The sequence below is a fragment of the Geotrypetes seraphini genome, chromosome 9 (genome assembly GCF_902459505.1).
Source record: "Geotrypetes seraphini chromosome 9, aGeoSer1.1, whole genome shotgun sequence".
NCBI lineage: Eukaryota > Metazoa > Chordata > Amphibia > Gymnophiona > Dermophiidae > Geotrypetes > Geotrypetes seraphini.
Genome location: NC_047092.1, coordinates 159906880 through 159933852, shown reverse-complemented (window position 1 = coordinate 159933852; position 26973 = coordinate 159906880). Strand labels below are relative to the sequence as shown.

General features: G+C 46.8%; 1 protein-coding gene across 1 annotated transcript in view; it reads left to right on the top strand.

Annotated features, from left to right (window-relative positions):
• The window catches only part of DHX36 (DEAH-box helicase 36), a 145072-nt gene extending 129112 nt beyond the window's left edge, over positions 1-15960 (top strand). The window contains exons 21-25 of the mRNA XM_033958607.1: positions 156-255; positions 340-430; positions 4030-4150; positions 4628-4780; positions 14222-15960. Coding sequence (XP_033814498.1) covers positions 156-255; positions 340-430; positions 4030-4150; positions 4628-4780; positions 14222-14407 — 651 coding nt within the window. The 3' untranslated portion in view covers positions 14408-15960. The remainder of the gene's footprint in view (positions 1-155; positions 256-339; positions 431-4029; positions 4151-4627; positions 4781-14221) is intronic.
• Positions 15961-26973: the final 11013 nt, after the last annotated feature.

Sequence of the window (26973 nt, the reverse complement as noted above, 5' to 3'; positions counted from 1 at the left end):
ATTGCACATAGGCTCACTGTTTATGAATAGATATATATCGCTGTATACTGTATGTTTAATCAAGGACAATGCTTAAATTACATGTAATAAATTTGATTTAAGAACATTCAATTAAATATCCTCAGTAATTTGTTCTTCTTGTTGTTGTGTCCTAGATGCTGCAGGATATGAAAGGACAATTTGCTGAGCATCTGCTTGTGGCTGGGTTTGTAAGCAGCAAAAACCCAAAAGATCCTAAATCAAATATTAACTCTAGTAAGCAAAAAATGAGAAGAGACTGTTGGGAAAGTTTGATTAATGATTTGTTTAATTCCATTGGTTTTCTATTATTCATTCCAGCTAATGAGAAGTTGATTAAAGCTGTCATCTGTGCGGGTTTATATCCAAAGGTTGCAAAGATCCGACCAAGCTTCAGCAAAAAGAAACAAGTGTAAGGATTCTACTTTCTAGATGCCTATTTTGTTTACATGTGATTTAGACCACAGTTCTTCAACCGGCTAAAAACCGGCTAAATCGGCTAAAAACCAGTCTCTTAGGATCAATTCAAACATTTTCCCAGCGGTAAAATCTGCCATAGCTAAAGTTTTGTGGTTCAAGCAGACTTACTAATTTAATCATTCTTGTACGTTACCACCATTCACAAAGAATTCTAACTAAATGGTCATGTGGAACCTTGTTTTAGGACCATGTGAAAAGATATTTGAACATTCTTTTATATAACAGTTGTACTTACATAAAGTCCTTTTATAAATTGGTATATCTAAGCCATGGGTTCTCAATACAAGGGGTACATAAGACCTCAGCAGAGTGTATGCAGCACCCGGTATAAGATCTTCCTCATTCCCTCCCACTGTCACTCCCACCTCTGCTGCTGTTTCTCCAGACCACCACCTGCAGCAAAACAACATAAAACAGTCGCAGGACTGCAGTCATCATACATGCACTGGCAGCTCTGCTAGTCCCTGCCCACTCTGACAACTTCCTCTTCCAGGGCAGGGGCTTGGTAGAGCCAACAGCATGTGCATTAAGACTCCGGCCCCATGACTGCTTTAGGTTGTTGAAGAAGCAGCAGTGGCCTGAGAGGGGGGAGGTACAGGGGGAGGACAAAAGAAGTGAGGATAAACATGAGAGAGGAGAGGAGACACCGGAATGAAGAGGAAGATGCTAGATGTAAGGGTGGGGAGAGAAAGAGGGGAGACGTTAGATGGAAGAGGGAAGAAGATATAATTAGTGAAAGATTGGGAAATAAGAGGAAGAGAGATAGAGCTGGGGTGAGGGAACGGTTTGGAAAACTGTAGGTAAATACCGTAAAGAGGACAATTGAACAAAAATGAATTAAAACTAGACAGAGGCAAAAACATGGTGAGTTGAGAGAAGATAGATGAAAGCAGAAACTAGAGCTCAGACCAACACAATTAGAAAAAAAATGAACAGACAACAAAGCTAGAAAGAGTAATTATATTTTTAATCTGATTAAAATGCCTGGTTTTTTTTTTTAAATGTCCATTTCTAAATCTCTGCTGATCAGAGCTTGGGGGTACTCAGCTGAAATTCGTTTGACTGGGGAGGAGGGGCAATGGTACTTGAAGAAGTTGAGAAACACTGAACTATGCCAGCCAAGCCTTAGGCCCCAAAACAGGAGTGACTGCTAGTGCATCTGACATGTATTTGCTGCTGCTTTTGCATTGGCTTTTAGACAGATGTTTCGACCTGTTTGCTGCTATTTATCATTAGTCATGCATGTAAAACTTTGCAGATTTCTAATGTATAAGATGCCAGCTATCTTTTTATTTTTTTTTAACATTACAATTATACCAACTTGTGAAAGCATCAGTGATAAGTAATGGAAAATAATAGGGTAGACACAATAAAAAGGTAGACAACAGACGCAAGTAAACACTCATCCCTATAAAGTCCTGAATCATAGGGGACAAAGAATTCCAAAAGAAATGAGAAAAAGTCAAATTTAAATTAGAATGGACAGAACCCCCCCTTCAAAAACAATACCTATTCCCCTAACCATGCCATTTATAAATGAAGATTTACAAGGGTGAGAAGATGGAAGATGCTTATCATTTTTAAAAAGAAAGGTAACTGTGGAGGGTCAAAGACAACATTTTTTGCATTTTAATATTTCACAATAAACTTGCATGAGCATTATAAGAAGAATAAAGCATCAGTCTGTAGAATCTGGACTTCCTCATGAGGAATTACTTCCTCTTCTTGAGTGAGCCTGGAAATCATATTACAAAAATGTTCTTGCCTAGTGTAGCAATCATAATGGCTAGATTTACCCCCTCCATGGATGACTTCAAGAAAACTAATAAAGCCAAACTTAGAAGAAATTTGCAGTCTTCAACTGGTGGATAGTCTGAGTTTCTCTCTTTAGTAAGGGGCCATAATAAGCCTGAGCTATTGGTGGAAGAAAATGAGCAGATATCTTGAAGTTCTCAACATTATGTTTTATAAGCATTTCTCTTGCAGATAGTAATAACATTTTTGAAAAATTAATAAAGTTAATATTTCTTATCTTTGAGACATTCTTTAAATACTCAAGCTTCCAGTACATATTATCCTTTACTGAAGTAGCTTCATAATGCTTCAGCTTCATAATCTTCTCAATAAATTCCAATCTAGAATTATAGAAAGCAGTCTGTTGCTTATTAAGACACTAGAGTAGTAAGATTTAATTCTTGTACTGCGTGATTTTTAAAATGCCCATAAAGGGCCTTACACAAACCATCACTCTACTACTATTACTACTATCTCTACTTATTATTTCTATAGCGCTACCAGATCTACACAGCGCTGTACACAGTCACGAAGAAGACAGCCCCTGCTTGAAGGAGCGTACAAGACAAACAAATAGGATGCTATGGATAATGTTAAGGGGAATGGTTAATCGCTGGCTAGGTTGGTGGGCAGTGAGGAGTAGGGTTATGGATTGAAGGCTAGTAAAGCAGATTGTCACCCAAGGTTTTTACTAGACAGTAGTATGGGGCCCCCTAGAGGGGCTGGATGATCTAATTTTCAAGGTTCACAACATTATCAACAGTATTTAGGAGGAGCCCCAACCCAGAGACTGTCAAGGATCTCGACAGATTCACAGGGACCAGGAAGCCTCGGTCCTTCGTTCTCACCCAGCAACAACCACTAAAAAGGCACAATGACAGCAGAGCTTCAGTGTCCCTCCCGCAGGTAGGGAGATGGCTGTCAGACTATGTGGAGGTCTGGAAGCAAAACAGATTTGTGTCATCAGGGATCATTCCTGTACCCTTCCTTCTTATATTCTGTTATGAAGGCTATTGCCTGCTTTGGTACAAACTGAACGGAGCAGCGCACTCTACTGATGAAGGAGGAGGGGTTGAAAACTGATCGATAACCTTCTGCAAAGCGTGCGGGTTTGGATTCACTATCACTACCCACTTATCTAGAATGACACACCTATTTACAAAAAAAAAAATTATTGAGGTAAGAACCCAATTTTTCTATCTGAGGAAGAGTCGGTCAACTCCCAAAAACTAGTCCAAAAATATAGTCAAGTGAAAAGGTATCACTTTATTCCTTTCTTTTGTTGGTGGATTTTTCTTTCTTCTTTTTTTTTTTTTTTATAAATCTTTATTTCTTTACACTAAAAGTGGACTAACATGGCAACCACACTACTTTATTCAGTTCTAACAGTAGTATTTTAAAATTGTCATAGTGGATCAGACCAAATTCCATCAAGCCTAGAATTCTGTCTCTTGACAGTGGCTGGTTTAGGTGGATCCCTGGAAATAGATCCATTCCTTATTTCTCATACCAAGACTAGTGGTGGCTTTCCAAAGTTTCTGTGGCGAATAGTGGTTTATGGACTTTTTCACCAAGAACTTGTCTAAACCCTTTTAAAACGCAGAGCAAGTTCAAATAGGCAAGTTAGCAAGGCATAGTAGTGTCCTAAGTATACTGTAAATGTTTCATCATCTCCAGATTTGTATTGCTATGTATTTTGTCATACTGCTTCTCTTTGATTCTCTTTTTTTTTTAAAGACCAAAAATTTACACAAAATCAGATGGGAGGGTTATGATTCATCCTAAATCTGTTAACATAGAGGAGTGTGAATTTCACTATACCTGGCTTATTTATCATCTCAAGATGAAAACTACTAGTGTAAGTAGAAAATACTTGGTTTTTCTTTTCTCTTTTGTTGTAACAAATAATATTGGGTAGTGTGACTCCTGTGTTGAACGGTCATCTTACTAATATGTTTTATCAAGGCTGTGAGATATGTTCTCTCCAGTGAGATTAACACAAATGTAAAACTATATTGCATTGATTCAAATGTGTTACGTGTGGGTTGGAGAAACATATCTTAAGTGCATGGAGATATCAGAACACTATTCTTTCACAAAATTAGCTAAATATAGAACGTTCTCCAAGTAAGTAGGAGGTGATGATAACCTCGAACAGGACCCAAGCCAAAAATAGGATGTTAGAATGCGGAAGGAGTCAGTCTGAGTTGTGCACTTAGATGGAGGACGTTTCATGTAATGTAACACATCCATTTCTATGCTAACAACAAAGCAAAAGCATTATTTTGGGGTTAGTTGAGCTCAAAACCTTTGTATTGCTGATTCTCTCTTACAGATCTATCTGTATGATTGCACTGAAGTCTCACCATATTCCCTGCTGTTCTTTGGAGGAGATATTTCCATTCAGAAAGACCACGAGCAAGATACCATTTCTGTAGATGGGTGGATTGTCTTTCAGTCTCCAGCCAGGATAGCACATCTTGTTAAGGTGATTATCAATATAAAATGGCATTGTTTTCCTCCTCCACTTTTAAATAGATGTCTTATAGCGCTACTAGATCAATTCATTATCCCAGGACAAGCAGGCAGCATATTCTCACATGTGGGTGACGTCATCCACGGAGCCCCAGCGCGGACAGCTTTTCAAGCAAACTTGATTGAAGTTTCAAGTTTGCACACTGCACCACGCATGTGTGTGCCTTCCTGATCCACTAGAGGGCGCATACCCTCCTCATGGTCCTCAGTTCTTAGTTTTCCGCTGAGCCAGAAAGACCTTGTCTCTCTTCTCTGCGTTCTTCTAAGTGCCTTTCTGGCACCGCGGCTTCTTTATTTTGTTAGGGAGTCGCTGTGCGTTTGTTATTTGATCGTGTATTTCTTTGTTTCAAAAAAAAAAAAAAAAAAGAGGACTTTTTATTGTGTTTTTCCTCCGGCAGGCCCTTCTTGGGCCTCAGCCATGCGGCTAGGCCTCATTTGCCTGCAGCTGTATTTTCTTCTTCCCTGGCCTCTCTCTGGGCTCACCTCGTGTGAGCAGAATGGCCGGGACCCTCTTCCCTTCGTTGGAATCGGACTGTGCAGCTTCGATCCCCGGTAAGTTTTTCTTTCTTTCTTTCTTCTAGGTGCGTTACCTCGGTAACGCCACCGGCTGAGTCTCAGGCATTCCAGGCATCGAGTGCGATCGTGCCCGCCTCTACGAGACCTTCAAAGCGTGCCTCCTTTCATGGGAATACTCATATCGAGGTTGCCCTTATGGAGTGCACTGCTGCACCTTTATTACCAGTTTCACTGGTACGGTGCCGACTTCTGAAACTCGATGTGCCTCGACGTCGACTGGAGCTTCGTGCCTCGACGTCGACTGAGGCTTCGTGCCTCGACGGAGGCTTCGTGCCTCGACGGAGGCTTCGTGCCTCGCCGTCGACTGAGGCTTGGTGCCTCGATGGAGGCTTGGTGCCTCGACGGAGGTTTGGTGCCTCGACGGAGGCTTCGTGCCTCGACGGAGGCTGTGTGCCTCGACGGAGGCTGTGTGCCTCGACGTCGACGGGGGTTTCGTGCCTCGACATCGACTGAGGCTTCGTGCCTCGGCGTCGACTGAGGCTGCGTGCCTCGACGGAGGCTGCGTGCCTCGACGGAGGCTGCGTGCCTCGACGGAGGCTTGGGGCCTCGACGGAGGCTTGGTGCCTCGACGGAGGCTTGGTGCCTCGACGGAGGCTTGGTGCCCCGACGGAGGCTTGGTGCCTCGCCGTCGACGGAGGCTTGGTGCCTCGACGGAGGTTTGGTGCCTCGACGGAGGTTTGGTGCCTCGACGGAGGCTTCGTGCCTCGACGGAGGCTGTGTGCCTCGACGGAGGCTGTGTGCCTCGACGTCGACGGGGGTTTCGTGCCTCGACGTCGACTGAGGCTTCGTGCCTCGGCGTCGACTGAGGCTGCGTGCCTCGACGGAGGCTGCGTGCCTCGACGGAGGCTGCGTGCCTCGACGGAGGCTGCGTGCCTCGACGGAGGCTTGGGGCCTCGACGGAGGCTTGGTGCCTCGACGGAGGCTTGGTGCCTCGACGGAGGCTTGGTGCCTCGACGGAGGCTTGGTGCCTCGACGGAGGCTTGGTGCCTCGACGGAGGCTTGGTGCCCCGACGGAGGCTTGGTGCCCCGACGGAGGCTTCGTGCCTCGACGTCGACGGAGGCTTCGTGCCTCGACGTCGATGGAGGTTTCGTGCCTCAACGGAGGCTTTGTACCTCGACGTCGACGAAGGTTTCGTGCCTCGACGGAGGCTTCGTGCCTCGACCTCGACGGAGGCTTCGTGCCTCGACGTCGACGGAGGCGTCGTGCCTCGACGTCGACGGAGGTTTCGTGCCTCGACGTCGACGGAGGTTTCGTGCCTCGACGTCGACGGAGGTTTCGTGCCTCGCCGTCGACTGAGGCTTCGTGCCTCAACGGAGGCTTCATACCTCGACGTCGACGAAGGTTTCGTGCCTCGACGTCGACTGGGGGCTTGGTGCCTCGACGTCGACTGGGGCTTGGTGCCTCGACTGAGGCTTTGTGCCTCGACGTCGACTGCGGCTTGGTGCCTCACCACCGCCTGAGGCCTTGTGCCTCGACGTAGTATGCGGCTGGGTGCCTCGACGTCGTCTAGGGCTTTGTGCTTTGATTTTCTGACTCAATGTCGACTGGGGCTTGGGGTCTCGATGTCGACTGAGGCTGTGTGTCTTTGTACCTTCAACGTCGGCTGCGGCCGTGTGCTCCGCGTCATTTGACGCTGGTGCTTTGACGTCGCCTGAGGCTTGTGCCTCGACGTCGACTGAGGCTGGGGGCCTCATCGTCGGCTGGAGCTCGGTGCCTCGTCGTTGCCGAGGCTTCGTGCCGTCGACAGAAGCTTTGTGCCTTGACGTCACTTGGGCCGTTTTACCTCGGCAGCGGCTGAGGTATTGGGCCTCGGCGTCGACTGCGGGTTTGCGCCTCGGCGTCTCCAGCTCCGGTTCGAGAGGCTTCCCCGCTTTCTCTTCGGTTCATTCCGGGCAGCCGTGACGGAATCTTGTAGTGCGGAGTTTGGTTTCCTGGAGGAGACTCTCTCCCTGCTCCGGCTCTATTGCTCCCGCCATGCGTCATCTCGCTTGGCGCAGAGTGTGGCTGAGGATCCGAACCTCCAGGGTCGTCTCGCCGCTTTTACTTGCGTGAGTTCTGCGCTTCTTCAGGCCTCTCTTGCGGTGGCCACTAACCGCCTCTCAGACCGCGACCGGTCCTTCGCCCCTCGGGACGCCTTCAGCTAAATCCCGTCTGCCTTGGTGGGTTGGTCTCCTTCTCCGGAGGGGCCCTCTGGATACCTTTCTTGTGTTATCTCGGCCTCCTTCGCAGCAGCCGCAATAGCTGCAGCAGCGCCGGGTTAGGGTTCAGCCGCCGGCTTCGGCGACTCCTGGCCGTCCTTTTGACTATTCTCGCATAGCCTCTGGGCTGCTCCCCTTCTGGGGATTCCTCCCCTCCCTTCGGGAGGGGTGTCTCTGTGTCTACGCACCGGGAGTATTGCCTCTCTTCTGTCGGTTGGGCATTCCCATCCTCCCTTCTGCGTCTGGTCCTGGCCCTTCGTGACCTGCACTAGTTTCTAGTACGGGAGTGGGTCAGACTCTGCCCACCCCGGTCTCGGGAGTCCGTCGGGGCGGACCTGGACCCAGTTTGTCTGCGCTCCTTCTTGTCTCGGCCTCAGGGGGAGGCCCTTGTTTGTTTATGCCGGAAGGTGGCCCCTCTGTCCTCGGTCCGCCTCCGGTCTTTTCTGCCTCTGCCTCGGCAGGCTGCCTGTCGGCGCTTGAGTCAGCTGGTGTCTCAGCGGTCTTCGGCCTCGGCTGAGCTGTTGCTGATCCTTTTTGGATCAGGGGTCTCCACGGTGATGTCCCGCTGTTCGCCTGGTTTCATCTTCGTGTTCCCCGCTAAACCCGAGCATCTCAGTGATGGCAGGATCGGGATCCCGCTTCCCAGCACATTGTGGTGCCTCCCTCCTGGACACGCTCGTTTCGTTGGTGGGCCACCACTTCGTATCCCCGCATCAGAAGGTTCTGCCGATGGACTCCTCGGCATGGGCTTAGGGGTGCACCTCGACGGCCTTCGGACTCAGGGTCCTTGGTCGGGTGCAGGCTGTCGCAGCCGCATCAATCTGATGGAGCTCCGGGCCATTTACAATGCCGTGGTGGATTTTCGTTATGGGTTGCAAGATTGCGGGGTCCTGGTGCGTCCCGACATCTCGGTGGCGATGTTTCTGTGACCAAGCCAGGGTGTACAGGTTCCCCGTTACTTTGCAGGGAAGCCCTTCGTCATTGGCAGGGGACGTTACACCACTGCTTCTTTCTTCGGGCGGTGTTTTTCCAGGGCGTGCAGCATTGTCTGTTGGACACGTTGAGTCGCCCTTTTCGACCGCATGAATGGTTGCTCCATTCTCGGACTCTGCGGCATGTGGTTGTTCGGTGGGGAACCCAACAGGTAGTTCTGTTCGCTTCGCCCCTCACTCACTGGTTGCCTCGATATTGCTCGAGGATGTTCTCCTGGGTTCGCATCGAGGAGGATGCTTTCCTTCTCGATGGAATGGGCAGGTTCCTCTATGCGTTCCCTCCCTTTACTCTGATTCTCGGGTCTTTGATACACCTCCTGTCGGTCTGCGCCACCAGGATCTTGATGGCTCCTCTGTGGCCCTGGCGGCCATGGTTCTCCCTGCTCCTCCAGCGTGTCAGGGAGACTCAGCTTCTACCTATGTTCCCGTCTCCGCTGTCTCAGTGTTGCGGTTTCTGTTGCATTCCAATCTGCAGTCTCTACACTTATCAGCTTGGTTCCTCGCAACGTGCCTCCCTCCTTCTGTTTCTCTCAGTCGGTGGGGGTGTTCTCGAGGCCTCTCGAAAGATCTCCACTCGGCAATGCTTTTCCCAGATATGGTCCTGATTTGCTGAGTGGTGTGCTGAGCACCGCATGGATTCGCTCTCTGCCTCCTTGCCTTCAGTGCTGGATTTTCTGTTGCACTTGTCTCGGTCTGGTCTCAAATCTACATCTATTCGAGTCCACCTCTGTGCTTTTGCTGCCTTTCTTCGGCCGCTAAATGGGACGCTGCTCTCCGTCCACCAGATGGTTTCCCGTTTTATGAGGGATCTCTTCATTGTACATCCTCCGCTCAAAGCCCCTCCGGTGGTTTGGGATCTTTGTGTGTTCCTGGCTCAATTGGTGATACCTCCATTTGATTCCATTGATGAAGCTCTTTTGAATTACTTCACCTGGCAGGTGGGTTTCCTGGTTGCTCTCACGTCTGCTCGCAGAGTCAGTGAGCTGCAAGCTCTGGTTGCGGACCCGTCTTTTCCTGTATTTCATCATGACACGGTGGTCCTGCATACTCAACCCCAGTTCTTGTCCAGGGTGGTTTCGGACTTTCCTTTCGATCTTTCCATTGTTCTTCCGGTCTTTTTTCCGAAGCCCCACTCGCCTCCTAGCGAGGTGGCGCTTCACACAATTGACTGTCAGAGGGCGTTGGCTTTTTGTCTTCAACGCACTCAGTCTCCTTGGACGGTTCCTCAATTCTTTTTGTCCTTCGACCCTAATTGGTGGGGACGCCCAGTTTCCAAGCGCACCTTGTCCAACTGGTTGGCTGCTTGTTTTTCCTTTTGCTACGCTCAGGCTGGTCTCGCGCTGCAATGTCGAATCACGGGACATAAAGTCCGAGCGATGGCAGCTTCTGTAGCTTTCCTCAGGTCAACGCCTATCGAGGAGATTTGCAAGGCTGCCACTTGGTCTTCGGTTCATACTTTCACCTCCCACTACTGCCTGGATACTCTGTCCAGGAGCGACGGCCGGTTTGGCCAGTCGGTTTTGCGTAATCTGTTTTCTTGTATTGCCAACTTCCCTCCGTCCCTTTTTGGTTAGCTTGGAGGTCACCCACATGTGAGAATATGCTGCCTGCTTGTCCTGGGATAAAGCACAGTTACTTACCGTAACAGGTGTTATCCAGGGACAGCAGGCAGATATTCTCACAACCCGCCCGCCTCCCCGAGGTTGGCTTCTTTGCTAGCTATCTGAACTGAGGACCATGAGGAGGGTATGCGCCCTCTAGTGGATCAGGAAGGCACACACATGCGTGGTGCAGTGTGCAAACTTGAAACTTCAATCAAGTTTGCTTGAAAAGCTGTCCGCGCTGGGGCTCCGTGGATGACGTCACCCACATGTGAGAATATCTGCCTGCTGTCCCTGGATAACACCTGTTACGGTAAGTAACTGTGCTGTATTGTAAACCCAAATAAAATAGGTCATTGCCTGAATAAGCATTGATTTGCTGACATTTCAAAGTGTCTGAAATTGCCACAGAAAACAGATATTTGACTTGGAGGAATGTCAGAGAGGACCAGTTGGGAGTTAATCTAAAAAACAAAATGTTCCTTCCCCAAAGAACTTACAATTAACTGGGAACCTGAGGCAGTGGAAAATAGTAACGTGCCCAAGATCACAAAAAGTCTCAAAGGGCAAAGGAGGATTTGAGCTTTGACTCCTTGGATCACAGCCCATTGCTGAATCAATAGAACAGTCCTCAGATATTAACAATTGAGAAGTAAGAGTTTATGTGAATGGAATGGTATGATGTAGTAGGTCGAAATGACTTTTCTTAGAAATACCCAATATAATTGTAATATTATTCTGGGTTTTTTTTCCAAATTCTTTATTCATTTTTTCATCTTACATCAAGTACACAATATTACATCATTTGAACTTGTACACATCACTTGAATTTCTTTGTATTATCATCTTAAATACATAAATTTACTCCCTCCACCACCCACCCTTCCCACAAATATTGTAATCAAAAAATATTATATTAATATTATTCTGTTTTATATTACCTTATTTATTCATTTATTTAATTTTCTATATAATTCTCCCAGAAGAGCTCAGAATGGTTTATATGAATTCTGATGGATTTTGTAAACTGAAATGATTTTTTTCTTTTCAAGCCTAACTATTGTACTAACTGTGCATACATTGTATTGTATTATATTTATTGATAGTACAGTAAACTCTCAGTTATCCAGCAACTATGGGGATTGGTAGATGCTGGAAAATGTAGTTTCTGGTTGCTCGAGAGTTACTATTAAAAAGTTTTGTCTCCCTTCCTATCTCGCCTTTCTGATCTGATTCACACTCTCTTCATCTCTCTATCATTCCCCCACCCCCACTTGTAAGTCCAGCATCTGTTTCTCCCTTCCCACCCTCCTTTCTGGTCTGGGTCACTTTTTCTCCCACCCCACACACTTATGGGTCCAGCATTCATCTCCCCTCCCCTTCACCCTGCAGGTCCGGCATCCATGTCTCTTCCTCCCCCCACACACACTTCTGGTCCTCTCCTCCCCACTCGGGTGCTTTTCTGTATCAGTAAGGGGTAGGTTTTTATGCTGATCTTTGTAGGAACATGTAGTACTATATCATAAAATCCAATTTTGAAACTAATAATTTAAAATATTTAAATATGATCTGCAGATATTTACAAAAAGAAAGATAAAAATGAACCAAAGGTGACAAATGTTGGAAAAATTCTTGGAACATGGATTTGAAAAAGCAGGCATAATAAATAGGGATGCATTTTAGAATTTTAAATAAGCCAGCAACTAGACTAAGCTATTCACACCCAAACCACAAACCCAGTTTGACAGCTACACAGATGCAACTGATAGGCTCTATTTTAACGCTGTGGGTAGCATCATCTACGGAACCTGGTACAGACACAGCCAAGTGCATTGTCACTTCAAATCTTTAGGCAGTGCCCACATAAGCATGTGAGACCAACAGTTTTAAGTTTCCTGTGGCGCTGAGAAGCTGAGTCTTAGTCTGTCCTCAGTATGTCAAACTTCAAAATCTTTTTTGTCTTCCTAATATTATTTTATTATTTTCTTCAGAATTTTTTTCATTATTATTGTTTTTCAGTATTTTGCTTGAGTTTGGTTAAATTCTGTCAATTTTTCCATTTTTGGCCTTTGGGCTACTTTGAAGCCTGGCACAAGAGCATAAGTAGTGCATTTTAGAGTTTAGCCAGGGCTGAGGTTTGGGGTGCCTTACAAAATGTGAGGTAGGGGGAGTGAGGATATTTATTACAGAGGAAAGAGTGGTGTTATAGGAGTAGACAGTCTTATTTACAGACTTGTGTAACATGGTGGTAGAGAGAAGGACAAAAGAGCAGTGGAGAAAATGCTGAGGTCGATGGCCTGAAGATTGTTAAATGTACCGGAGGAGATCGGCCAGAGGTGGGGGGTGGATAGTGATGGCTTGTGAAAATTATCAGATGATGGACAGAGAGGGAGAAATTTGTGGAAAAATTTATGATAAAGCAGTTGGAAAAGAAAAGATCAAGGCAGTGGTCATTCTGTTTGATAGGGGTGGTGGAGCACAGCTGAAGATCAAATGAGGATATTGGGGCTAGAAGCATAAGAGTCAGAGGGATTGTTAGCATGAATTGGTTGTTGAAATCACCAAGGATGAGGGAGGGAAATGAATGCTCAAGAAAAAGGGAAAGCCAGGAGTCGAAGTTGGTGAGGTATGAAGAGAGGGAGTTAAAGGGACAGTAAATGACAGTTACACAGCGGGGCAGAGGTGCAAAAAGATGGATAGAGTAGAATGGGCTTCAAAGGAAGATAAGTGGTGAGACCGAGGTGGAAATAAGGGGTTGAAATCTGCAAAAGGGTGAGAGCCGTAGCCCAATATCACCTCCGCAACCAGCTGGTCAAGACATATGCGAGAACAGATAGCCTCTATGACACAGGGCGACAGTTGAAGTAGAGTCATCTGGGCCGATTCAGGTCTCAGTGCAAGCACATGGATAGATTGAGAGATGGCAAGGTCATGGACAGAATGGACCTTTCACAGGGCAGATGAGGAAGGGCAGGTAAGTGTGGTGGTGGTGGGAACAAAAATAAGATTGGTGACGTGATATGAATTGCATGAATAGGGTAGGAGTTAAGTTTAAGTTTATTAGGATTTTATATACCGCCTATCAAGGTTATCTAAGCAGTTTTTACAATCAGATACTCAAGCATTTTCCCTCTCTGTCCCGGTGGGCTCACAATCTATCTAATGTACCTGGGGCTATGGAGGATTAAGTGACTTGCCCAGGGACACAAGGAATAGCGCGGGGTTTGAACCCAAAACCCCAGAGTGCTGAGGCTGTAGATCCAACCACTGCGCCACACACTGGGAGGACTAGGGTTGGGGATTGATATCCCTAGCAGAGAGCAAAAGAAGGAGCAAGAAGATAATTGGGAGGGTGGGGGAAGAAAAGGAGGGCCTGCTGCATCACAGGCGAAATGCTCTCAGGGAGAATGGGGACTGCTGAATGAGAGGGAGAAAGTGTTGAAGTTTTAGGGCAGAGAAGAGGGTGGTAGACAAAAGGGAGGGGAGGTAATGGATTCAAAAAGTGAGTGATGTGGTATTGATTTGGGGGTGAAGGGGGGAGTTTTGAGAAAAGTCAGTATCAGGAGGAAAAAGAGTGCATAGTGGTAGAAGAGGAAAGAGGAACAATGAGAAGAAAGAGGCTATGAGCTAATCTCAGATTGACAATGAAGGTGAGAAGACACACAGGGAGGTAACTTACCAGGAGGATTGTGAGAATATTATGTTGCAGGTGGGAGAACAGCAGGCATTTATTCTCACAACCCACCCTCCACCACTTGTTGGCATCTTAGCTTTTTTACAGAATTTTTGGTCCTGTGTACTGATGTCAGGCGGGAAGGCACGTGCACAGTGTGGGCACTGCCTAAAGATTTAAAGTGACAGTGCATTTGGCAGTGTCCGTACAGGGTTCTGTGGATGACATTATCCATAGCCTACATGTGAGAATATATTTCTGCTGTCCTCGGAGATCATCTGCTACAGGTAAGTATCTTCATTGTGTCTGTGTTGTAATATCTTTTCTTTGTATCCTCATAACTCTTACTATAGGATTTGAAAGAAGAACTTGATGCCCTCCTGCAAGAAAAAATTGAAAAGCCACAACCTGTGAACTGGAACCAGACCAAATCCAGAGACTGTGCTGTGCTATCAGCTATCATAGACCTAATCACAACACAAGAGAATGGAACTATCAAAACTTTTGCACCTCGATTTGAGGAGAGGCAGTATCACTAATAGCATTTCTCCATTGTTTAAATAAAGGACGTTTAGTAGTTTGGTTTCTGTCAGGTATGGTTGGATGGAACATTTGAGGGGAAGGAGGGGGGGACTCATTACTGGCTTATTTTCAAGAAGCCTCTAAATAGTGTTTTGTGCATAACATCTACAGTAATGTTTAACTTAAACTTGTAGGTTTGTGACTGAAATACTTGTAATCTGCATACACTAGTATGTGTCTGAATTTGGTTGTTTTACTGTTGTAGTTGTGTTTTGTATTACTCATTGTTTATATGACACATGCGGGATTACATTTGTCTTATAAAGAGTTGCTATGGCAACTTGAACTCAACTGATCATTTAACAAATTTTGAAAAAAAGCAATTGCTGAAAACAGTGGATATATTTATAGAGTTCAGAACTCATCTGTTATCCCAGAACAAGCAGGCAGCATATTCTCTACATGTGGGTGATGTCATCCATGGAGCCCCGTAGCGGACAGCCTCGCAAGCAAACTTGCTTGAAGATCTTCAAAGTTTGCGAGTGTTGCACTGCGCATGTGCGAGTGCCTTCCCGCCCGAGTCAGGGCGCGTGTCTCCTCAGCATGGCCTCAGTTCTTAGTTTTCCACGGAGCCAAGAAGCCCTGTCTCTCAGCTCTACGCGTTTACTAAGTGCCTTCTTGCACTGCGATTTGCTTTGTTGTTTTGTACGAGTTACTTGCTGAGCGGCGCGTCTTTTTTTTAAAAAACTTTTTATTTTCTTCCGTTCCTTCGGCCTCGGGCCCCTGGGTTTCGATCAGGCCACCTGGCCTCGTTCGGCCATGGCTGGCCTTCTCCCCTACGTCCTGGCCTGTCACCCGGGTTTAAGAAGTGCACCACACCCTCATCGTTGGTGCATTTAGTGCCTGGGCTCCGACCACCCGGACCGAGTCCTGCCCATGCTGTGCCACTCTTCAACCGCGGGCCCTTCGTAGGCAGCGTGCCCGGATCCTCAAACTCTTCGGTGCTATGGAGCAGCCGGAGGACAAGACCTCGACTTCAGCCATGGCCCCGGTAGCGGCCTCGGTAGCCTCGATCAAGTCGCCCCCGTCTCGAAGGCTCCATCAGCCGTGCCTGTTAAGGCCCCGTCTTTGGGTAAGTCTCCTCTTCCTCTTTCAGATTCACTAGCGAAGAAGCCTTCCACGGAATCTCAGGCATTCCAGGGAGTGCAGTCGTGCCAGCCTCTATGAGACCTCCCTCCAAGCGTGCCTCCAAACAGGGAATACTCTTCTTTGAGATCGCCCTCATTAGAGCGCACTGCTGCACCTGTCTGACCAGATCCATTGGTCTCTGTGCCCATGTTCAAGGACATGCTGAAAGCCATCCTGACCACGCAAATTTCATCTGTCTTGGCCCAGCCTGCCCCTACCTCGACCCTGCTTCCTGCATGCCAGCATGAGCATCCTACCGAGGCTCCTCGGGACAAGCCTTGCCGGTCATGTAGAGAATATCTGCCTGCTGTCCCTGGATAACACCTGTTATGGTAAGTAACTGTGCTTTTTGTCCCTTCCTAGTCGTCATCTTTTACCTCATTCACACATTTTCTGTTCTTCAGCTTGTTAACAGGGAATTAATATATGTACTGATGATGCAAAAGTTGAAGAAACAGACTTGAGAGAAAATTGATTCATATTTGTTGAAATTTTCTTTTAGAAAATGGAGCAGTTGAAGAGATAGTCACATTAAAAAGCTTTTGTTATGTTTTTAGTTCCTAAATTTCTACTTTGATTTCTGTGGCGACGTCTCATATTCTCAAGTTCTGTAAATATTTGTTCACTTTGTTTCTTTATATTGCTTTTTTTATATTGTTTTATTGTTTTTTTGTGTAATTTAGCACATGAAGTACCTTTTGATAGAAAAGGGAAATTCTTTATTTTAATGAATATAAAACAGTTCTGAAGTGGTGTCTTAGACATGGCCATTGCATTTTATGTCTGCATGTTATACACTTCTCCCTCCTTATTCGCTGTGATAGAGGATTAACAGAACCGCAAATACTGAAAAAACGCGAATAACTTTTTTATATGTTATTTGCTGTTTTCTATTAAAAACCATCGTGAATATGGTGAAACTGCGGATAATATGATGGGAGACCTGGCCTGTTTCTGAAGGAGAGGCAAAACATGGTGAACAAAGTGCTGGGAATCAGCGATTTTCTCTGTAAAAGCTTGGATCAGCGATTTTTCTTTTCCAAGCTGATGTAATTTTGGGGGAGGAGCCAGCAAGCTAAAAAACTGAATAATCGAAACTGCGAATGCTAAAACCGAGAATATGGAGGGAGAAGTGTAGACCCCCACCCTCAGGATTAACATTGTTTTTAAATGTTAACATGCTATTTTGACAGGTTTTTGAGTAATGTATGGCATAAAATTGTATGCACTGCACTTGGTATAAATTATAAAGGAAGCATTAATGCCTGTGATAAATTGCAATTGGTCAAATTGATTCAGAATATTCTAACTGATTAGAACAGAGGTATTTTAAAGGAAATAATCATACATTAGTCACACTATAAATGATTGCTTAAAATGAATGTCCTTGCAATAAGACCTGCAAGAACAGCAGGTTTTTTTTTGGTTTTTTTTTTTGGGGGGGGGGTTGTAGTATGGAGACCAAAGAATATCAAGATTGAACTATTACTGTGCAGCCAGCATTTTCAAGCACTGAGAGCTTGACTTTGTACAGTAGTGGCCACATATGGGTATATTCACCAGGCTCATGAAGGTTCCATGTTGTGTTGCCTTTTATTAGGTTACTGCAGTAACAAAGTTAGATGGGAGAACGAAGGGGGGGTATAAAATAGGGGTAATTATTCTTTGTTTTTGCAAATGAAGGCTGATGAAGTTTGGCTATAATTTCCTAACTGAGCTGGCAATGCAAAGGAGACAGTATTTATTTTTATAAAGAATTCCATCCAAGTATATAAGGATAAATTCTTATATCAAGAAAATAAGGCATACAGATAGTATTTACAGCATATATTTTACACAGCAAAAACTAAAGCAAAAAAAAAAAATAATTATTAGATAAGAACATAAGAATACCCCATCAAGCCCAGTAGCCCGTCCTCATGGTGGCCAATCCATGTCACTAGTACCTGGCCAAAACATTCATATTATCTGTCTCTCATTAGTCTGCAGTAATGGAAGGGGGTGAGAGTTGAAAACAGATCAAATTCAGAAATTAAAACTCGTAGAAAAGCAAAAAGGGCTAAAGTGGGGACATAACATGAAAGATCCCACCGTTCAAAGCGTAAGGTGTAAAAAAGGGGAGGAAAAAGATCTTAAACCTGCTTGGTGACAGGGAATAAACCTCAGCCAAGTCCAAGGTTCCACGTTTCATTCATTGATACTGAAAAGCCTCCACCTTTTTTATTCTATTTCTTTTATATTTATTACTAGTCTTATAGTCCATTACATTAACGGGTGCTAGAATATATGTGTTTGTGTCTTTCTTTCTCTCTCTCTCTCTCCCTCCTTCTTCTCCTCTTCTGTATTTCTGTCTTTCTTTTTCCTCAGCTGTCCACCCATTCTCCTTTTCTTTTACCTTCCCTGTGTCCACCACCACCCCTTCCCTGTGTCCACCACCACCAGCAGCAGCCCTTCTCCCTTTTTTAATCTCTCCCCTGTCCAGCAGCACCTCTTTCCTGTCCCCCTGACCAGCAGTAGCCTCCCTTCCTTATCCTCCCCCGTCTCGTCCCCTGTCCATCAGCAAATCTTTCCTGCTCTCCGTCCAGCAGTAGGCCTCCCTTCCTTTTTCTTCCCCCCCTAGCACCTCTTTCCTGCATCCCCGTCCAGCAGTAGGCTTCTCTTCCTTTTTCTTCCCCCCTAGCACCTCTTTCCTGCGCCCCCGTCCAGCAGTAGAACCTCCCTTCCTTTTCTTCCCCCTAGCACCATCTTTCCTGCTCCCCCATCCAGCAGTAGGCCTCCCTTCCTTTTTCTACCCCCCTCTCTTCCCCTGTCCAGCAGCACCCCTTACCTCGCGTCTGCCCTCCGCCAACAGCCGCCTAAAGCCGCTGCGGCCTACAGGCGCCGACAGCCGCGGTGGTAGACAGCCTCTGTGCCGCCCAAAGCCGACATCCACCTTGGGAGAGAGAGATGTGTGGAAGCGCGCATGCGCACTCCTACCTGCGGGGACCTACCGCGCACGGAAAACGGGAGCACGCAGTTAAGAGTGCGCATGCATGGCTTAGGCTTTTATTATATTAGATGATTCTTCCTTTAATATAAATTTTTATAAAATCTCCACTGAATCTTCTCTTAACTATATTTGTTTGAATTACTGTTCAATGTATCTTCAAAATTTACTTCTCTGAAATGTTGCAGGCAGTCGCTGCCCAACAGGACCCATTTTGCCAGAATTGCTGCCTTTCTCAAGGGTTCACACAGGCTGCTGCATGTTTATTCAGCAGCTTTCAGTCACTAGGTTTCATGCTGAGGTCAACGGTCCTCTGAATTGCTGCTGCCTGAGCTTTAAAGAGAAGATTCGGTGGAGAAGATTTTATCAAAATTTATATTAAAAGGAAGAATCATAATAAATATATAAGAAATAGAATAAAAAAAAGGGGGGGAGAGCTTTTTCAGGATCAATGAATGAAAGGTGGAACCTTGTCAGACTTGGCTGAGCTTTATTCCCTGTCGCCAAGAAGGTTTCTGAGATCCTTTTCCTCCCCTTTTTTACATCTTATGCTTTGAACAGTGGGATTCTTTTTGTTATTTTGGAGTTGTTCCAGTGGGTCTCACTATCTTTATACCATATATACAGCTTGAGTTACAAAACCTAATATCTACAGTATTGGGTGCCTTATTTTTATTTTATACTTATGAATTATTCACATCATGAGACTTTGAAATACAAAGGAAACAATAATTAAATGGAAAATCAAACACCATAATTAATGCCCACAAGATCAGGAAATAGGATCTTAAGGTGGCCAAACAGGTTGAAAAGGTGACGGCGAGAGCTAGAAGGATACTAGGTTGCATAGGGAGAGGTATGGCCAGCAGGAAAAAGGAGGTACAGTCAAACCTCAGTTTGCAAGTAACGCGGTTTGCGAGTGTTTTGCAAGATGAGCAAAACACTTGAGCAAACTGTAATTCGCAAACCGAACATTGACTCGATTTGTGAGCCCCGACCTGACTCCGGGAACCGGCAGTATTGCCCCCCCCCTTGAGGCCACCAGCGCTGCTCCCTCCCTTCGTGATTGCCTCCACACACCCCACTGACCGGCCCTGTCCTTACCCGTGCACTGCCAGTGTTAGAAAGTGCTGGGCTGCTGCTGGGCCTTGAGCATCTGCGCATTCTCAAGGCCTTCTGGATCTCACCCTCTCCATTTGGCCTTTATCTGCCATTATGTTTCTAAGATATATGTAGTAATATATATCTTTGGTACCCTTTTACACTCGAGCTAGCTGTTCTGGTTCCTAGAAAGCATAGCAAGCATATACAAACTTAAGTAAATACCTGTATTTGCATAGATGCTCCAAAAAATGTATGCTTCTTGGTGCAAAGAAATAACTGTCTCTATTTCAGGAAACCCCCAAATTCTGATCTAGAAATAGAACTTGTGCTTGACAGACAAATTCATGGTTATCTAGATCCAGAGCGAAAACAAAAGATTCTAGGAAATTAACAGCATAAACTTCCTCTAAGATAGATAGCCTTAATGTAATGGTTTTGTTAGAACAATCATGAGAAGATGATAGTCTTCCACTGTGGTCTTCCATAACTACCCATCTTTGTCCAAACAGTAGTTTGTTTTTTTTTAACTTTATGGTGGAATCCCAGTTTCTGAAAGATACAACTCCATTAGATATATCTTGAATAACTCCCCTCAATGGTTGGCTAAAACCCTGGGAAAATTCAAGAACCATAGCTTGAGACTTCTATAGCCATTTTCTAACTGTTCCAATTGTCTGTGAAACAAGTCTTAACCCTCATCAGTTCAACAATGACCTGTTTAAATTTTTCCACAAATGTTTTGATAACCTCAGCATCAGTCTCAATCTCAGCTAGACTATTATTTTGATTTTGGAATAGTTTCTCTTTGCACTTGCAGTATCATTCACAGAAGTAATAACTAAAGTATTGTCTCCCTAACATAGTCCATATTGGCTCCAGGGTATTATGTGGCTTTGGCATTTTTGACGGAAGAGGATCTGAAAATGAGGAAGGGGAGAGCCCCACTCATGTAGGAATTATTACGTTGGGCCTTGCTCTCTCACAATCAGCTCTATAGCACTCTTCGCAACAGCAGGCACCGTACCTGATTCCATCTGCTGCATTGCAATAGTCTCTAATGCCAGACCTCCCAGTATAGCACCCCTGACCTCATCAATCAGTATCATCATGAAGGCGTCATCTTGAAGCCTAATGCTGCCTCCTTCCAAGCAAATCCAGGAGGGATAGTTCTCCAAATAGGTCAGTCTCCCTTCCTCAGGGTTGAAGCAGAAACAATCACCAGAGAGCCAATCACAAGTGGGAACTGGAAAAAGCCAAAAAAATTTTCATTTGTCCTAGAAGACGCCATTGAAGGATTCCACAGGTAACCCTTTATCTTGTAAGATACTGTAAAGAGGACAAATAGCAAGATGGGAAAAGTCTACAGAAAGTGTGGCTACACTCCAGCAGTATGCCATCTTTATTTATTTGGGCTTAGTTCACACCTTTTTCAGTAATTACCCTTTACTTTGAGGGATGGTACTTGAGGCAATGAAGGATTAAATGACGTGCTCATCCATCCAACCATCGAAGGAGCCAGCCTTAATTGCTGGCCTCTGGATTGTGACTGCATATGCTTCCTTATTCAGGCACATTGGTCTCTGGTGACTGCTCTTATGTTCGCTTGGTGTGTGTGACCAAGAGTCACCTTCATGGCTCTGACTAATGTCACTTGCTTGCCCTTGTTGCAGTACCATTGATACTAGCTTTTCTGACTTGGTCACAGTTGTGGCTAAGTGCAGGATTCTGGCTACCATTGCTGTCCTTAGCAACACCACGTGGCATATTCCAAAGCACCAAAGGAAGTAAGAGGATAGACAAGACTAGAACATAAAGCAGGGATGAGCAACTTTTATATAGAGATGGCCTTGTGAATGTCAGTACTGTCCTTAGTGGGCTGTGCATAGAAAATTAACAACTGTGCCATATAATTCACTACCAACAAAACTCAATGTGATGACCTGAATAAACATGAATTTACCAAAATGGTCTGGTTAATGTGGATGGGCAGACTAGATGGGCCATTTGGCCTTTATCTGCCACTGTTTCCAAACAGTTGTTAATAATGTCTCAAGTCTTGTCTCGTATTCTTTACAGTTCCATGGATAGCAAAACTCTGGTTAATGATTTTTGTGCATGTCTTATTTGTATCTTTATTGGCAAACATAATGTAATACAGTACAGCATATCAAACATTGTAACATGTCAGAAACAGTATGTAGATGAAGCCTACCAGAGTCGCACCCTGTTTATTTGCAATCTTTCCCACCTCTGACCCATGTGAAATATATCACAAAACCTCTGCCAAATGAGACAATAGGTCTTACTCTTCTCCTTTCTGTAATGGCAGACTGTAGTTTGTTCCCAAGTAGACATTGCTAAAGTGCGTATGTGGAGGGATGTCGCCACCCACCCAATGATGTAATATTGTTTTATTTGTCTGCCTTTTACTAAGCTGTGGTAGAAGTTTCTACCATGGCCTAGGGCACTAAATGCTCCAACACTCATAGGAATTCTATTGGAGCATTTAGTGCTCTGGGCTGTGGTAGAAACCTCTATCGCGGCTTTAGTATTAAAAAAAAAAGGGGGGGGGGTTGTTAATACGAGGACTGGAATTACAAAACATCATTGGTAGTCCAGTTCTTCCTGCCTTCTCACCTTCTCAGGTTTGTGTGAGTTCTCAACAATTGCACTTCATATGACCATTCAAGCAAATAATATTATCCCAGGACAAGCAGGCAGGTATTCTCACTAGTGGTTGATGTCATCCGACAGAGCCCCGATACGGACGTCTCACAAGCATGTCTTGCTTGAAGAAACTTAGAAGTTTCGAGATGCCCGCACCGCGCATGTGCCAGTGCCTTCCCGCCCGATGGACCAGGCGTGTCTCCTCAGTTCTTTTCTTTCCACGGAGCTGAGAAGTTTTACTTCAATTCTGCGCTGACTGAATTCACGTTTTATTGCCTTCTAATTCCGCGTTTTTGGATTTATTTTCCTCTTTTCGTGTGTTTTATTTCTTTTATTCCAAAAAAAAAAAAAAAAAAATTTTTTCTTCCGGCGAATCGGCCGGGTCGGCCACGTGGCTCAGGCCCAGCTCCTTCGATCTAGTGGCGGAGCTTTTTCGGCCTATGTCCCGACCAATCACCGGTTTTAAAAAGTGTAGCAAGTGCCAGCGCGCGATTTCGCTGACGGACCCGCATCGACGCTGCCTGCAGTGCCTTGGTCCAGAACATTTCCCGAAATTGTGCCGGCCTTGTTCCACTCTAACAGCGTGAGCGTTTAAGCGGCGCTGCCTGTTGTGGGAGTCGATGTTCAAGATGGAAGCTGATAAGGAACCCTCAGCTTCGACTTCATCGGCCGCTTTGCCTGTCCATTGCGAATCCAGCGACTACTCCTGCTACTCCGGGCCTTTTGAAGCCGGCTTCGTTCACCCCCGGCTTCAGCCACGAGTTCGACGGTCGGTGCCTGTTCCCGTCTCCTCGGCTCAGGTACCGCCTTCCACTATTCCACCTGTGGTCATTAAAGTGCCAAAAGCTACCAAGCAGAAGCACTTGACCACGAAGGAGTGCGAAGACCGTGCTGGAGGACCCCCTTTCGGTGCGGATCCCTCCATATCGGCTTCGCTGCGGTCCCTGCTGGAAGCTCAGTTTGTCGAGCTCATGCAGACTATGGGGCCCAGGTTAATTGCCTCCATCCAGGGTGACCTCCCGGTCCCGATCCCAGGGGGCGGGCCGCCCCCTCCCCCTCCTCCTCGTCGATCGATCTCGTTGCTTGATGAGGAGGAGCGCCGGAGGGCGGCTGGTCCCTCGAGGTGGGCTTCCTTTAGCGATATGCCTCCTTTAGAGCCCATCACGCCTCCGCGCCATCACGGTGCCGTTCCTCCGACTGATAATCGAAGTCCTGGGCATAGTAAATCTCAGGAAGAGTTCTTCCGCACTCCATACCAGGCCTGGGCTGCATCGCATGAGGCGGTCTCCATGCCGCCCCTACGCTCTACCGCTTCCAGTCCCATACATTCCCTGGAAGCTTCGTGGGACCATACGAAGTATAAGGCGTTCTCGTTCTCCCTCCCGACAACCGGGAGGGGCATCGATCCAGACACTCATCCCGGCACTCCTCGCGCCATTCTGAGGTTTCGCCGCAGAAGAAGCTGCCGTGTACGGGATACTCCTCCTCGGATTTATCTCCCCAGGAGGGGCCGGAGTACGAGGAGCCATCTACCTCTTATTCTCCTTGTCGCTCCCAAGCCTCCCTGGATCCTGAGGCTTCTACTTCCTCCAGTCCGTCTCGGAGGCCGGTACTGGCGGACCAGTTGTCTTTTTCTTCCTTCCTCCGGCAAATGGCGGATGACTTGGATGTGACTTTGGACACTGGATCTTGGTATTCTAAGGAATATCTCGACACCATGCACTTAACTAATCCTCCTGCGGAGTCTCTTCGGCTTCCTCTACATAAATTGCTGGATCAAACATTCATGCGATGTTTTGAGACGCCGTACTCCATCCCTGCGGTCCCGAGCAAATTGGATGCAAGATACCGCATTGTTCATCACAAGGGGTTTGAGGGCGCTCAACTCTCCCACCAATCCCTGCTGGTCGAGTCCTCTCTCAAGCGTTCTCATCCCTCCCAGGTCTATGCCTCTGTACCACCGGGTCGAGAGGGGAGAACGATGGATAAGTTCGGTAGGAGAATCTACCAGAATTCTATGATGGCGTCTCGAGTGCTCAATTATAATTTCTTTTTTTCTTCATATTTGGAGTTCTTCTTGCCGGTGCTCCGCAAGTTCACTCCTTACATTGATTCTCAGGCTCGATTCGAGTTCGAGGAAGTGGTAGCCTCCCTTTTGCAGCTACGTCTTCAGCTGATGCAGTCCTCGTACGATGCCTTCGAGCTCTCGGCACGTGCTGCCGCCTGTTCCGTGGCCATGCGTCGATTGGCATGGCTTCAAACAATTGACATGGATCCGAACCTCCAAGACAGTTTTGCCAATGTGCCTTGTGCGGGCGCCGATCTATTCGATGAGTCTATCGAGACTGTTACCAAGAAACTTTCGGATCATGAAAAGTCTTTCCAATCTATCCTTCGGCCTAAGCCCAAGCCTCAGCAGTCTCGACCTTCTAGACCGCCTTTGATTTATCAGCGGCGCTACACTCCTCGTCAAACTCCTGCTGCGAGACAACCGGCGAAGAGACAGCGTCCCCAGAAGGCTCAGCAGAAACCTCAGCCGCCGGCTGCACCGAAGGCTACTCAGCCTTTTTGACTCTCTTCCAGGGAGCATAACCGACCTCGTTCTTCATCCTCCCATTTTTCCCATCGGGGGTCGCCTCCATCATTTTTCTCATCGATGGGAGGCTATTACCACAGACCTCTGGGTCCTTACCATCGTAAGAGAAGGATACTCTCTTCATTTCCATCGGGTCCCCCCGGACCACCCTCCAAGAGAGTATCCTTCCAACTTAACGCAGACCGCCCTTCTCCTTCGGGAGGCTCAGGCTTTGCTTCGGCTTCGGGCCGTCGAGCCGGTCCCGGTGGGACCAGCACAACCGGGGGTTTTACTCCCGGTACTTCCTCGTTCCGAAGAAGACGGGCGACCTACGACCCATCCTGGACCTTCGAGTCCTCAACAAGTTTTTGGTAAAGGAGAGGTTTCGCATGCTGACCCTTGCTTCTCTCTACCCCCTACTCAAGCGGAATGACTGGTTATGCTCTCTGGATCTCAAGGAGGCCTACACTCACATTCCCATTCATCCGGCCTCTCGCAAGTTCCTCAGATTTCGGGTGGGACATCTACATCTGCAGTATCGAGTGCTTCCTTTCGGCCTGTCCTCGTCTCCCAGAGTCTTCACGAAGTGTCTGGTGGTGGTGGCCGCTGCACTCCGGAACAGGGGTCTTCAGGTATTTCCCCTACCTCGACGACTGGCTCATCAAGGCCCCGTCAGCTCCAGAGGTCATTTCGGCGACCTTGACCACGATCTGCTTCCTGCAGAGCTTGGGCTTCGAGATCAACTTTCCCAAATCTCATCTGCAGCCTACCCAGTCCCTTCCCTTCATCGGGGCAGTACTGGACACCATTCAACTTCGAGCATTCCTTCCTCCTCAGCGCATGGATGCTCTTCTTCATCTCTGCCAGTCTGTATCTTCTCGCCAGTCCATCTCAGCGAGACACATGATGGTCCTTCTGGGCCACATGGCCTCCTACAGTTCATGTGACACCCTTTCCCAGGCTCCACCTCAGAATTCCTCAGTGACCCTAGCTTCTCAATGGACTCAAGTGTCAGACCCGTTGACTCGACACATCATAGTCACTCCTGCTCTTCGGCAGTCTCTACTTTGGTGGATGACCTCTTCGAATCTATCCAGAGGTTTGCTGTTTCACACTCCCGCCCCACCAGAGGTTCTCACAACCGATTCCTCGACCTATGCCTGGGGGGCTCATCTGGATTGGCTTCGCACTCAAGGATTCTGGACCAGTGCGGACCGACTCCATCAAATCAATCTTCTGGAGCTCAGAGCCATCTTCTATACTCTTCAAACTTTTCAACATCTGCTTCACGACATGGTGGTCCTCATTCGCACAGACAACCAGGTCGCCATGTATTATGTGAACAAGCAGGGGGGCACGGGATCAGCCTCCCTCTGCCAGGAAGCTCTCAGAGTCTGGGATTGGGCAGTTCGCCATAATGCCTTCCTCAAAGCTGTCTACATTCAGGGGAAGGACAATGTCTTGGCAGACAACTTGAGTCGTCTCCTCCAGCCTCACGAATGGACTCTCCATTCCAACCCCCCTTCATCAGATCTTTGCACAATGGGGGACGCCTCAGATAGACCTCTTTGCGGCTCCCCACAACTTCAAACTGCCTCAGTTTTGCTCCAGGATCTACACTCCTCATCGCCTCGAGGCAGATGCCTTTCTGCTAGATTGGGGAAATCGATTTCTGTATGCGTTTCCTCCATTTCCTCTCATTCAAAAGACTCTGGTCAAGTTGAAATCAGACCAAGCCACCATGATTCTGATAGCTCCTCGGTGGCCCAGGCAACCTTGGTTCTCCCTTCTTCAACTCAGCAGCATGGAACCGGTCCTTCTTCCAGTGTTTCCTTCTCTACTTACTCAACATCAAGGATCACTGCTTCATCCCAACCTACAGTCTCTCCACCTGACAGCTTGGTTCCTCTCAACGTAACCCCTCACCATTTTTCCCAGGCGGTGAGGGATATCTTAGAGGCTTCCAGAAAGCCTGCTACTCGACAATGCTACTCCCAAAAGTGGACTAGATTCTCTTCCTGGTGTATTTCCAATTCCAAGGAGCCTCAGCGAGCTTTCCTATC